The 15608-nt window shown below is 31.2% G+C and overlaps 1 protein-coding gene across 1 annotated transcript in view; it reads left to right on the forward strand.

Moving 5' to 3' along the window:
• The first annotated feature begins 13862 nt into the window (after positions 1-13862).
• The window catches only part of LOC121119349 (macrophage mannose receptor 1), a 33386-nt gene continuing 31640 nt past the window's right edge, over positions 13863-15608 (forward strand). The window contains exons 1-4 of the mRNA XM_071889163.1: positions 13863-13983; positions 14053-14207; positions 15128-15213; positions 15276-15397. Of these exons, the coding sequence (XP_071745264.1) occupies positions 13932-13983; positions 14053-14207; positions 15128-15213; positions 15276-15397 (415 nt within the window). The 5' untranslated portion in view covers positions 13863-13931. The remainder of the gene's footprint in view (positions 13984-14052; positions 14208-15127; positions 15214-15275; positions 15398-15608) is intronic.

Genomic DNA, 15608 nt, shown 5'->3' on the forward strand with positions numbered 1-15608 from the left:
ATGTCCCATTATCCCTCGAACACGTATATTATGTAAGAAATAACTTTGTTAATAATATTATTACATAATTTTCTATTGATAACATGTTAAACGACATAAATAGAGGAATTATGTAGGGTTACCACATCTATGATTTGTGGTTACAAAATGAATTATTTACAATAACAATTATCCCTTTCAATGTAAAATAGTTATGTGATTTAAAATGTGTCTATTTTGGAGTAAAGAACCTGCCATGATAGATAAACATTTGGAAGTACTAAAATTACTAACGCGGTATTGCCTCTTTTCCATACATGGCACATTTAAAAAAAAAGAGAACCTCCTTCTTCTGAAAGGGAGAATGGATGAGGTTTGAAGATTATAATATACAATGTTCTTAGAAATAAATAATCTATTTGTTCGTATTGTACACGTATATATAGTGTCGAATGCATATACGACATAGACCTGTTCAAATTTTAACTTTTTTTTCAAAGCTTTTAATATTTGACTTTTTCCCCTACCTCAAAGTCTATCCAAACTAAATATACCAGTCATTTGGATTTTAGAGCACAGCTATGCCTCCCTCCTGGCCCTTGAAAATTTATTGTTGGTGCCTCTATAGAATTTTCTAAATAAAAACCACTTGATTTGTTGTATTCTTTTAACTATAGCTTCGGAATGGCCTAACGTATAACATTAATATGGCTATCAAATTAAAGCCAATAAACAGTGGTTCAATTAATATAGCTATCTTATAAACCCTTTATATGTGTCCATGGATAAATTGTCTGTAATATGCACATAAATAATATCTTCAATGTACTTTTCTTTGTTTTATGATCTGTGCATTTATCCATGTAGCAGCATCAAAGTAAATACATCCAATTACTCTGAACACTGAATTTTTTCAATGTTTTAGGTATGACGAATTAATTTATTGTGTACTCTGGTCTTAATTTTCTTTATATATGCCACGCATCATGCCAATTAACATTCAGTTTTCTTTTGGTTGCTCTACTTTATATTAATAGTATTGAACAACTAAGATATGTCATCTGGACAAGAACTCTGGAGCGGAAAATATAGAAAGCGAGACACAAAACAAAAGTTCACCTTTACTTTTCAAAAATGCTGTCCTCTAGAATAATATATCTCTCCACTATTTTCCTTAGCCTTTGGCACATTATCCTTATGGTCGAAGTTGACATTTTTGCAGTGTGCTCCTCCACAGACGTCCTTAGCCTGGTAAAATTTAGGTTTGGAGTAACACATACACAAGTCTTGTTTTCACAATGGCACTCCACATACCGAGTAGGTCATTAAAATCTGAACACCTGATTGTTAAAATTCAAAAAGATTTAATTTCTAAATTAATAAGAGAATTTCAACAAAATTAATACTATAAATAGATGTGTGTCTGAGATTTCTTAACCTTTATTGTACCCGTCCTTAACGACAATGATGACTTCCTGGCAGCGGCAGAAGCCCTGGCACCCGCTGCGGATGTAGTCCTCTGTCATAATGTCCCAGTGATGGCTGACAGTGGCCTTGATGGCCTTAGTATTTGGATGATGGGCACGGCAGACCTTCCCATTGACATTCACCCAAAAAGGTGTTGTCGAGGGGGTTAGCATAAGGACTGCTGGAAGGCCGAAAGCATTTAAAAAGACTCTTTCAAAACTCACTCAAAAGAGTTTTGCAACGGAGGTGATAGGTTATTTTTATTGTTGGTGTCAAAAGTGGTATTTTCGCCCTCACAAGGCACTTTCCACCCACTTTTTTGATAGCTCTCTGGACAGCCTGTTGTAAAACCCATAGATCTATAGAATAGGCCCAAATGGCCTTAAGGAGATTGGCCTGATCTGTTTTCTTTAACTCCGTCGGGTCCAGTTTGGCCTTTTTTTACAGAACCCTTCTTCTTTTCCAAAGTTTCGGACTAGCTGACGGTGTAAACGGTAGTCCTGTTAATGCCCAACTGCTTGGAGTGCACAAATGGAAATTCGTCAATCACGTTCATGTGTCATTTTCTCAACTTGTACGTAGGCTATAGAGCTCAAGGTCTTTTGTTTTGCAACTAATTGTTTATGCTTTAATATATCGAAATATGAATAAATTTTAATTACTTGGCCTTCATTATTTATTGAATTATTAAGTTTTCAGATTTCAATGTACCACCTGGTATATTAGTCAAGAGGATTAGGTATGGTGATGACGGAGGCCAAAGTTCCTTTGACTAAAATTCATCTAACCCTAAATTATATTTTTAAGTAGAATTGAGGTACCTTTGGTGCGTGGCATGGAGCTCTTGCTTGAGTCTATACCCAATTCCCAAAATTATATACATTATAAAGGTACTATAGATATCTTCAAATTAGAATTTTTACTTTAAAATCATACAAAATGATATGATTCCCATTTTTTTAAAGTCTAAATTTTCTAAATATTACGAGTTATTAATTTGATATTGGACTTTAGTTATCCTGCCTCAAAAGCCGGTTTTTTACTTACGATTTTCAAAAATGCAACCATAGTTATGTACAACTATTTATATTATAAGATTCAAGATAAGTCTATGATGAAATAAAAGGAGATCCCTGTCTCTAAAGGCTTGCATCGAGAAGGAGTGGATGAAGCTCAAGTCAGACTACATCGTGAAGCTCTGCAAGGGATTTAGGACTCGTATTGAGACAATTATTATATTTGAAGACTCACATATTGAATAAAAATTGTACTGAACACTATGTTCAGATGATTTGGTTATGTAAATGGCCTCCCAAAATATCACGTTTAAATTTTACTGTTGAAAGTAATAAAATGTGAACCACTCTATAAGATCAAGCCTCTACTACCCGTAGTACTCGGTATAATCCAGAGTTCCTAAGAACTCCGGATAAAAGATCAAAAGGGATTAAATAAAGACATATTTCCAGATTAATGTTGATCTTGTAGGTCATTTGGAGGATTTAGCATCCCAGTCTTATAGAGAAAAAAAAAGTTGGTACCTATCGATTTCAGGGGGAAAAAATTATATATCACTTAATATTACCGAGCCTTCATCCAGAAAATGTGAGGCTCAAGCTAATTTAGTTTTGAAAACTGTTATGTATTTCATATTTCCCTTCATGTTTTTATCTTCTTGTATATTCGTTTATGTATTGAAGTACTATGTTTTACGTATTATAAATAGTCTTGTATTTTGTAAATATATTAGAGTATAGTTAGAATACACATGATCTTATAAACAGTGTTACATTATTCCTCCACGTGAATTATTCTCCTCATGTCTCTTGGTCATCCCGGATCTCTCCACCCTATAAATAAGTTTGTGTCTCTCCCTCGTCAAGACGCAACAAAAACCATTCAAGACTGGGGCATAGATGAGACTATTAAAGCGATGTGCCATGACACAACAAATTGCAATCCTGGAGTTTGTATACGTCTAAAAAAAATTGTACAGGAACTTTCACCTTGTATATAGACACCATATTATAGAATAGCCTCAGTTTTTCAATGATGTTTGTGATCAAAATCAGAGGTTAAAATTTTCGATCTTTTTTTTTTTTTCTCCCGATCCTAAGGTTAATGATTAAAAAAAGAGGCTCAAGATACTTTTGAGCACCTAAAAGTTATTAATAATATAAGCGAGCGAGGATTGGGTCTAATTCAAGAGTAAACACAGTAGCTTATGAAAATTTGATGAATCACAGATACAAATCCTCCTCCATGCAGGTTGAAGTTTAACCGATTCTAGGAAATATAATCTTTAGACATACGAATAATCTTTAAAAATTTTAATTACCATTATTACTATTCTTCTTTTTTTTTTGTAACTTGGTAAAACTATATTTCCACTTATTATTTTATAAAAACATTAGTTTTAATTTTGAACATTTCAAATACAATATTCTGCAATATTATCTTAAAGTCCTTAGTCAATGGTGTTTATGTACATCTAAATTTTATATAACATAACTTGTACTTTTGCAGTTATGTAATTGATATCCGCTTGATATGGGCATGTATAAAGAATAAGAAAAATCTTTATGCACAAGATGCAACTTAAAATTGAAAAAATAAACCACTCAATAATCACTTGGTATATGCGTACACTCGAATAAAAAATGTGGAGATGTCTCCAGTGATTGTTTACAGAAGAAACATGTTCTCTCTTCCGATGTTTTACCATATAAACTACCCAAGGTTAGCAAGTTGGTAACTACTTTAAGGCCTCTTATTATCTACCCGACCAAGGCATTAAAGCCAATCCTATCTTTCTTCTTCTTTATTTGATCTAAAAATTGATTTTGTTTTGATTTGCCCACTTAAAGCATTCTCAGCCTTTTCATAAAATTAAAAAATCCATGCAAGTCATGTAAGTTATTAAACCAGAATTTTATTAACCCCAATTTTGTTGATATTGATTAAAATATGTTTAAAATAGATTTTAATGTTGGAAACAGCAAAAATAGTCTTTTCAAACTTCTTTTAGAGGATATGCAACTTTTTGATTAAACAAAAATGTATTTTTTTGGAAATATTTGCATTTTTTTATAATTTTGAATCAAAGTTATATTAATATAGGTTGATTAATATTTTTAATTTTAAGTCCTTTTTGTGCTTTGTCTATTTCCTTTATCTTAATTTAAGATCTACGCATTGATAAAAATGTAATATACGTTGTTTACCCATATATCACACTCAAACTCATTTTAAATTTTTTAGTACCAAAAGTTTGTTAAAAGTAATTAATGTTTCAGATAAGTTTTAATCGATAATCAGATTAGATTTTTTCAACTATAATTATCATAATCTATGTATATCTTGATGATGCCCAAATCTAATGTTATTATTATTAATTAGCGTTGTTTTGAGTCTATATCAACTGTATATTAAGAAATAATTTCGCTTCATATTTGGGTGAATGTTTATCCCAAGATAATTAACTATGTCAAAAAAAGGATGTTACTGGCATAGGGTTAAATTAGCATAAATGCCGGGGGGAAAATATCTTTATTCGATCATTCTTGAGCAAGTTAAGTTTACAACCCACTCTTTGCCTCAACTGTCAAAAACAACAACAAAAAAAATAGTTGTAATAGTAAAAATAAGAAAACAAAGGCTGGCCTTCTGTATTTCTGTTTCTTCCACCTGTTAATTATTATTTAAAGAATAGAATTAGTATACACAGTGAATTGATAACCTTATCAATGACGGAGTATGAAATGACACGATCATTTAAAAGTAGGTCGTTGATATATATAAAATAATTTATGTGCGTATGATGTACGTCCGTCCCTCTTAGAAAAATAATGATGAAAACGCATTTATTTCCAAAATGGAGATAGATACACACTTTAGATATAAATAAATGTGTTCTAGAATTTTGAGTTCCAGGGCATGTTTAATTCTGATCAGACCATATTTCCTAGCTCTGGAGGGTAAGTTTCATTTTTTGCAAAAACAAGATCCATTCCCCGTGTCTCAAAGTTTTTTTAACCTATGGGCTGTCGATTCGAAAATGTAAACTAAAAAAACAAAAAATATGCTACTAACAGAACGTATATTAAATACAAATTTAAAAAAAGGGAATTAAGCAAGTTAATCTTAGTATGCATATTCAATCTTCATTATGGTTGAAGAAGGAAATGGCAAGTTAGCGATAGCAATGACAATCACAGGTTCAAATATTTGAATAAATTACTTTATATTTTCCAAAAGCAGTAGTAATCATACAGTCAATTATATCTTGTATTTCAAGAGTGTCAAAAGGGGCAGGCTTGATTATATTTACATCAAATGGACAGAAACAAGAAAAAATGTTGCGCACAAGGAGGTTTTACAATAGAAATTTACATATTATATAATTATAGCTTTTGAAAATCGTTTCAGTTTAGAATTTTAACATAAAAGAGATGAATATAATCTTCTTATTTGTTTCATGGACCAACTTTAAAATAGCGTGTTCCTGATAGTATATATAAATATATATATTAATATAAAAGTCCAAATACTATACAATATCCTTTTTGAACTCATAATGCATGGAGTCAAGAGCGCACGGAGAAGGAGGAGCCAGACATTTGATTGATACACCTGAATTATGACTCTTGCTAATAGCAAGTCCCAGATACAAGATTTTGGTGAGAGAAAATGAATACCTGGTCTAAAGAGGAGAATATTCTACATATAAAATAGCATTATTGCATGGAAAATATTAAAAATATGTTTAAAATCATAAATATGATTTTATAATACATTTTTAAATCGATTTACACCAAATTTCTTCTTTTAGAAGGAGATGTTAAGACAGCCATGGCTTATTTGAAATTACGAACAAAAAAGAAGAAAGAGCTTCTTTTTTAATCCCTATACTAAGTTTTTTTCCTTTACACACATCCATCCTTAATGTATGGCTATAGATTTGTAGCTTGTAATGAAAAACCCTTCTTCAAAAATTATGAAGGAAAAACGGTTTTTGCGTGTGCTTTTTTTTAAAACTTGTCGTGGGTGTGTCTGTAATAATATAAATAGTTTTTTTTTTTTTTTGTTACATGGTTGATATTATTTAGTGGTACTCTAGTGGTCCAAGGTAGAAATTTCTTATCCTGAAGTTCGATGAAAGCATCCACATTGAGCCGCTCTTTCTTCTCCACAAAAGTAGGAGGGAAGATTTTGCCTGTGCTGAGAACAACGCCCTAGACCATGATAGTGGTGCATAAGTACGATAAACAGTGCTACGGCTGCATCCAAACTTCTTGGATATGTTAATGGAGTACATGCTGTGTGAGAGAAGTTTCAAAATTTCACTCGGTTGTTGCTCCATTTTACTCGTTCTTGTTTTTTTTTGTTTTGTCGGTCGACAAACGAGAACGAGTAAAATGGAGCAACAACCGAGTGAAATTTTGAAACTTCTCTCACACGGCATGTATTTAGGGATGTTGAGTTTATGCCCTTCCTCTCATAGCTCCTTGCTGGTATTCTAATAATAATTGGCCTAACCTTTTTGCTTCTTCAAATTGAAAAAGAAGGATTATATTCTTATGTTTCATTAAAGAAAAGGAACTTTAATGAAGTATTTGAAGTTCAACAGTAGAACTTTAAAATTGTAACTTCTGAATCCCTTTACAAATAGAGAATATGGTTTAAAAACTATTTTCAAATAGCCATAGAGGTAAACTAAAAAACATCCTTTAAAGATTGTAACTTTACAATTATAATTTTTCATTAAATACAGAAGAAGATCGAATTAACAGGTCACTCTAAAAATTAGACACCTTATTAAGCACGCTAAAATAAAAATTTAGAAGAAGTTGATCTTTTTTCTAACCTTCAAACGGTACTTTATCAACTTAAAATGTTATATGTCAATTGCTTTAAGCATAAAAAGGCTTTAGTGTCCACAACATTCTCGAGTTTCTTTAAATTACTTTGAAAATTAATTATTAATTAAAAAATACGTGTTCATGTGTGTAATTTTGGGGGGAGGGTTGGCCGGTTTTTTTTTTTTTTTTTACTTGAATTAACATCCCCTACTATTAAACGTCAGGACAGCCAAACTACTCTCAGCCCCAACATCCTAGAGTTTCATGTCAAAATCACAGACATTCTCTCGATCCGTGATAATATAATAAACATACAAATGATTGTCTTGTTCTTGTTTTCCATGATTGCATTCCAAATTGAAATGTTCAAAAAAATAGTAAAAGATTTCCACAAAAGATAAAAATGATCTTATCTTTTGCCTCAAAGAATTGTGTGTGTGTGTGTTTGTTTTTTTGTTGTTGTTTTTTTTATCAGCTTTATATCCTGTGGCAACAAGTTTAACTTGATTATGAAGAATCAAAATTAAATTGTTTTATTTAAAAAAATATATATATTAAAGAAGTAAATATATTTTAAATATACACTTTTTCTAAATAACATTCAATGAATTACAACTAATCATGAAACTGTCCAATCCCCATATTTAGCTAAAGGCGTCTGACAGGCAATAATACAAATTGTGGGTGCCTTCGACCAAAAATTTAAATTTTCGTTGTGCCTTTTTCAATAATTTTTTGGGTAAATTAATTGAATTACATTTTTTTTTAAATAATATTTATTTTTATTATTAAAATTATCTTTTTAGATTAAAATTTTTTATGAAAATTTCATATCTGTGTGAAGATTATAATTAAAATATATACACAGTGAAGATTTTAAATTTGGAAAATTTAAGGATAATCTATGTATGTTACAATTTATTTCCCAAAATAAATTCAGTCATTCAAAAATATTTTGGTCTTAGATGATAGGGTCCACATTGAAGTCATTCAATTATACCAACCAGCTCCGGCTTCAACCTCAGCCTCCCACCTGTCCCTGAACCTGTTACAGACCTTTACGGGAAACTCCTTTTGCATGTTGGGCACTGGCTCGAGAATGGAAGCCCGAATGGAGTTAAGAGTGTTATGTGTACGTTTATTGGACCCTTTCTTCAAAACGCCGCAAAACATAGTAGTCAAAGGGGTTTAGATCCGGAAAGCGAGGAAGCCACATTTCCTTTGAATTTTTGCTTCAAGAAGTCTGGAGGGCGGTTTTTTTCTTTTCTTTTTTGCACTCTAAGCCTTAGCAACATCGTATACAATTGATTTGGGCAGCTTTGTAAGTTCAATAATTTCCTTAGGCGTGCACGCAGTGAGGAGGCCCATAATAATGGCCGCACATGGCTTGCATTCGGAAGACATCTCAAGTATTTTGTATATTTACTGATGAAGTTATATCAGTTAAATTTGATGAGGCAACTTTCATCCACATAAATCTCAGGGTTACCAAATTATTGAGGTCTAAACTTGTTCCGGATTTTAAATCTCAAACCTGTTTATACTACATGCGGCTTGTTACTACCAGAATATACCATAAAAATTGATAGTTTTCACATAAAGTGTGTCAATCACCTGAAAATTTTAATTTAGAGTTGTATTTGTGTTTTCACCTCAAGCCAAAGGCAGATACAAATATTAGCAATTTTTTTTTAATAAATCTGTTCATGACAACTCCTTATAATGGAAAACTCGTTACAAGAATATATCAAATATGTATGATCTTTTTATATCCTTGAGTTAGGGTGGTCTTGGATTACTTTGTATAGTAATTATTCTGAAAAATTTCGCTCTTTTCATGGGTCAACAGTATTTTAGGTAATTATTCAACTTGCTTGGGAATGCTTCTTTAAGCACGATCTGTTGTTGACAGTATATCGATACAAGAAATTTAAAGCTATAGACCTGTCAAATTATTGGGAGGAATTGGGGGGGAATTAAGAACTTTTGCAGAATATAATCCACAATACAATATTTTCGAAGATCATTAAAAATATGTACCTTTTATTAAAATCTTGTATCGGTGAGATTACAGGTTCTTGAATTTACGGACAGAAGCACAATATAAGAGACCCATCAGGGATGTATTTTGTTCTCAGCTGTAAATTCCTTCTTCTCCCTTGATACGTCATGACTACTTCATAGTTCATTCTTTTTGATAAATACACAAAGTAATAAGTTATTCTATACATATGCTCCGTTTCGTAAAGTACAGGAATACAATTTCTTGCTAATCCCCTGTCGTTAATATAATATATATATTAGCCAGTTTATTATTTCTATGAGGAAATTTCGGTGGTTTCTTCAAAGAAATATATAATAACTACTCTTTTAATAAAACATTTCTAAGCAATATTGTAATACATTATCGACTAAAATACTACGTAGATTTTAATAATATCTAATTCATTTTAAAAATTGTTAAAAATAGTAAACGACAGTTGGTATGATTTACTTATTTGGCAAACTACCAGATAATTTTGGCCCTTTTTTCTGTGTTTTTTAAGGGAAAGGTTGCGTGATACAATAAAGGTCACGAAGCGATATATAAATGTACCGGAGAAATTACGTTTTTTTCCAAAATCGAAAATTTATTTTGTGTCATAAATATCTATTATGACTTAAGCAACCACTATAAAATAATTATTCGGTTATTTGTTCTCAGTTACTTCAAAGTAATCTGTATCTTTTAAAAAGATTTTATTCAGTATCATCGACTGACAAATAGTTATGGATAGGGAATTTCTTACAAGTTGCCTGTTAAAATGCTCAGTTTTGCAGGGCACAATAACCCTACATAAAAGCTATTCTAAGGAAAATCTTTCTTCGATTTTTAAAGAAGTCATAGAAGAATGGAAATTATCAAGAACAGAATATTGTAAATGCCGTCAAATATACATTCTGGGGTAGACCCACAGATTAGCTATTCATCGTATACATTAAATGAATAATATACCGTGTATATTTTATATTAATCTTTATTTTTTTAGAGAAGTTAGGTATATTTAGGAATAATATATTTCTTCAGAAAATAAATTATTAAAGAATATACTATAAAAAAAACTGGAAAAATAATATTAATTCTATTTAAAAAGACATGTTACTATTATATCTTACCTTGCCGGGAAGAGGGTGTACCGCGGTTCTTACAGAATTGTGGGTTTAGCGTATCGTCCAAACCTTACTTAGTATGTCAATAAATAGAATCCCTCCCCCCCATCCTTTCATATTATCAAACATTTGATAGTTGATTGAGGTGGTTAAATTTCATAATCAGCATTCATTTAAAATATATGTAATGCTCTTTTTTGGTTACTCATGCAATGATAAAATACGTAAAGTTTTTACGAAGTAAACTCCTTCCATTTTTATAACTACTAGGGAGTTTTAGGAGAGGATCAAACCAAAATATACAATTTAGAATTATTGGTTGTTTTTTAAGAACATGTATAGCCTCTTCAATTGTAAATAGTTGGAAGTAATATTATACATTGGCTAATCCTAGGAATACAACAAATATAGAACTAACGTGGTTTTTTTGTTGATTTTTTTGACATACTAAGGGATTTTTTTAAAAAGAAAAATATTATGAATTGGAAAAAAAGGGAAATAAATAAAATCAATCATTTAATGAATGTCTCAAAGTGGGCTATGAGTATTTATTTGGTCTAGTCCAGTCATTAGACTTCCGACTATCAGTTCTTCGAACTATCAGTACTAGAACAGGTTAAAAAAGAAGAAATAAAGTTGAGTGACGTCATCAAGGAGCAAACTTTATAAGTTTTGAGACAGATATGCAGAACTGAACTGAACCAGGATGAAACTGAACTATACAGGACTGACAGTGTTCAGTGTTAAATAAAGAACGATTCAACACTAGTTATCACTGGTCTTGTATAGATCCTTCTTTCGGACCCCAGTCCTGCCCCTCTAGTCGGTCCTTTAAATAAGGTAAAATCGATTCCTTGTGACGTCATTGAGGGTGTATTTCATTTTTTAAGTATTATGTTAAATAAAAGGCCAAATTGTATATCTACATAAAGAAATGCTACATAAAAATGTTCGGTATAGTTATAATAGATGATTAAGAAAATTAATAAGTGAGTACATAGAAAGATTCCTTATAAACATATATACAAGAGTGGATTAAAAAGTATCTACGAAGTCCAAATGATGACACTACTGGTGTGTATGGAGATTATGTTTAGTTAGTAGCATCTCATGGAAGAAAGCATACCAACTTTCTGCCAGATCGGTTTACTTCTTTTAGTTTAACATTTGTTTGAATTGAGGAAGTGGAGTGAGTTTCAAAAAAAGGAAGAAGAAATGTTGATTATTTCTATTTCTATTATACGCATAATCCTTGTTGATAAAGTTGAAGAATAATAATTATTTGGCGAATAATACAAAATATGTAATCCCGAATCAATTTTGAGAAAAATCATTCTAGCTTGCATTTGTGTTGACGGCTATACAAATACTTTGTAATAGTGATGGGACAATTACGAAAAAGAATCCCAATGTTGATTCGGATGCAATTTTGATAAAGGAAATTCCAAAGTCCAAAACTATTCACAAAAAATTTAATTTTTAGTATAAATATTTCCAAAATCCATAGATTCTTACAAAAAATGATTTGTTTTGTAAATACTAAAAAATTCCCAGCTGTTCCCAATAAAGTAATTTTTTTGGAAAATAAATTTATAATATAAATTTTTGAAAAAAAAAAATTAAATATTGATTTTTTTAGAGAAAATTATAAAAAACTATTTTTAGATCATTAGAAAAAACGTAGCTTTTTGGTAAAAAGTTTGAAAAATTAATTTTTTGGTAAAAAGTTTGAAAAATTAATTTTTTTGGTAAAAAGTTTGAAAAATTAATTTCTTTTATATTTATAAAATTTTTATAAGAAATTTTGAAAAAGTAAATTAGATTTCAAATATTAAAATTTCTATTAAAAACAAAAATTCCTTAATTTAGGGGAGTATTTTTTTTTTTTAATCATTAAAATTTATTTTTTGCAATACCGATCCCGATTCCATTAATAACACCCATTTCTCCGATTCCAATTAATCATCCCATCACTGCTTTGTACTAACCAAATGTGATTAGAAATTTATCTAAGTTAGGGGTATACACTTTTGTTCAAACTCGAACCAAGAACGATTTTTTATTTATTTATTTTTTTGTGTTCAGTTTTCAGTGATATTTTCTAGATCGATTTGGACCCATATTTCTGTCCAGACTCCAATATTGAACCGTACACCGAAATTTAAACGTTTTAAAATTTTGAATTTACTTTTACAATTTCAATATAAACAGGGTACGATCGCTATTGACGCCGTGCTTAACATTTCACAAAACTTCTCAAACAGGACTGGACACGGGTCCAGGGGTTCACGACGTCCTTCTTTGGGATCTTGGAGAACACGTCCAATATGGAGACGATGAGATATTCCTTCATCCTATGGTGGCAATTAGTTCCTTTCAGCTACGCTTTATTCAAAAACGTCCAGGGAATTAACGTAAGGGGAACTTGGAGCCAGACATCCTTCTCCCAGTTGTAGGGGAGGTTCTTGGAAAGCCACTGCTGGTTATTCTTCGAGGTGTGGGCAGGGACACCGTCTTGCCAGAAGATGTATGACTCTTCCCCTGCTACCTGATCCATCCATTGTTTCCTCACCTAGAAGCCCAATATCCAAATCTCTTGAGCTATGACCTTCATTGACATTTCAGAGATATCATTGATGATATCATAGATTTTAGTGACAATATCGTTGGCATGCACGCCACTACGGCGCTTTCCATTCTCCCTCTTCATATCAAAGCATTAGGATCACCAGCATCCTCAAGTTACTCCTTTCAAACTTGTCTATAGTTCTTGATGGCATTGTAGGAGATGTTGTTGAACTCTGAGATCTCTTAATTGTCTTGTTTGTTTGTTTGTTTCGAGTGGAAACCATTTAACATGGTTCCTCTATGAGCCATCTGTATGCAGACATTCTTAGTTTCGACTCAACCAAAACTGTCCTGTAAAATCCTTTTGTATGTAAATCAGCTGATACTCAAGTTAATCCAGTACGGCAATTGCATCCCTTATCTAGCAAACTTTTTTAGGTCTAAATCTGTGTAGTACCGATTATTTCGCTATCCTGATTTACCGAATTTTACATTTTTTTCTTCATAACGGTCTCAGACTTAGTTTTCCATTCATAGTTTCGTCTCATACGAAACCGTCCTGCAAAGACCTTTTGTATTTAAATCAGCTGATTGCCAAGTCTGCCCAGTACGGCGATTGCACCCCGTATGTACCGACTTTTGTAGGTCTCAATTTGTGGACCCCCGATGATGTCCCTGTCCTGATTTACCGAATTTTACTTCTTCTTTTTTTTCATAACGATCTCAGACCGGTTGTGTTTTTCAGATCAAACACCAACACTAGAAAATGACATAATTTTAAAAAGATAACACTTTTGTCATAGTATTTTACGTACCAAAAATTCAATAAACCGCAGCTTTTATATTTGATAATAATATGTTATTGAGCATAGGGACAAAAATTCTGGATTTTAGTTTTAAAAAAACATGTTACGAAATCACATCACAACTGTATTAATTCTTCTCCTGCTTTTCGATTGTAATACATATTGTTTAATTATATACTTAAGGCCTATTTCTTATTTCTTTTTGCTGTTAATCCTTGTAGGGAGAGGCGAGTCAAAATTATTATGTAGAAATGGCTGGACAAAAATTGGAGGGTATAAATGTATTAAAATGATGGAAACAAAACAATCATGGACTAACGCAAACCAACATTGTATATTGGAAGGAGGTCAACTTTTAAGCCTGGATTATTTGACTGTAATCAAGCATCCCGTTTGGATACATAACTAATAGTGATACGAAGGTTGGCATGTCTCTGGGGAAGTCTTCTTGTCAAATTTGGCAATTCCCATTTTTTTTTTTTTTTTTGACAAATTTGCAATTAACATTAATAATTGAGTAGAAAAGAAAAAAACAGATTAATTCTTTCATTTGAATTTTTTGAATTATAAATTTCTTAAATTCAATTTAGAAAAAAATTTTAAAAATCCCAAAAAAATTTTCAATAATTCCAAATCTTACATTTTTTGCAAAAAAAAAAAAAAAATGTCAAGCTATTCCCAAAAAAGGATTTTTTTTGGTAAAAAAAATCACATATGAAATATTTTGCTCATCCGTATAATTTGCCCGAAAGACCTTTTTTTTTTTTTAATTTTTCAAAAAAATATTCACTTATTTTCTTGTAAAATTTATCATACTGACCAAAAAATTCTTAGTAAAAGCAAACATACCTTAATACAGTTAATAGACCTCCACTTTCAAATACTCTATTTGAAGCATACATCCTCTTCATCCAAGGCCTTAGAGATAAATTATATTTTTTTGTCGATCACTTTTATTATTTTTTGAACATAAAAAACAGAATATTTTACACGTTACCCCTCGTCCAATGGCATTTTTATCCCAGTAACTTTCTTAAAAAATATGTTCAACCAAATGTGGCTGGATTTTTTTTTTTTTTTTTTTTTTTTTTCAGAGTGCTTAAAAGATACTCTTACATCCAAAAAGATGGGTTAAAATTTAATTTCCTTATTTCCATAAATAAATAAATTCAGACAAGCTTTGTTATATCAATATAGATATGACATTTAGACCTTGCAAGTACCCCAGGCCGGCTATAAGTCCAACTACGTATAACTAATATAACTATATATTAAATCATATTTTCTTCAAACAAGGATACTACAAAACTTGCTCACAATGGTACAATTCACGTTGGACCTGGGATAGATGCAAAAGCAGAAAGCTCAAATACTCTATTAATGTTTGTAGTATTCATTTTATTTATATATTTTGTTATATAACACTCAACTTCTTGGATTTCAGGCCTGTGAAGAGTAACTCTATGGAATTTGGTGGCTCATGTTTGGAGTGGGTTAGTGAAATGGACTTGATTCGGGATATTGACTGTAATGACGTTCCAAATTCATTTACTTGTATTATTGAAGGTATTATAATTTTGCTAAGTGATGACCCATCACATAAAAAAGGGGTCCTCCTCTACCAGGCTTGGAGAGTGAGCATAAAATGATTGTCATTTTTAAGGAACTGACCAGGGGGGATTTAATTAACCAAGAAATACTCATAACATAAACACTTTTTTCAAGTGTAACTGTAAACTTGAATATTATTGTCAAAAAGTCTTTGTCATCTTTTTTC

Source organism: Lepeophtheirus salmonis, chromosome 6, assembly GCF_016086655.4.
Source record: "Lepeophtheirus salmonis chromosome 6, UVic_Lsal_1.4, whole genome shotgun sequence".
Lineage (NCBI taxonomy): Eukaryota > Metazoa > Arthropoda > Copepoda > Siphonostomatoida > Caligidae > Lepeophtheirus > Lepeophtheirus salmonis.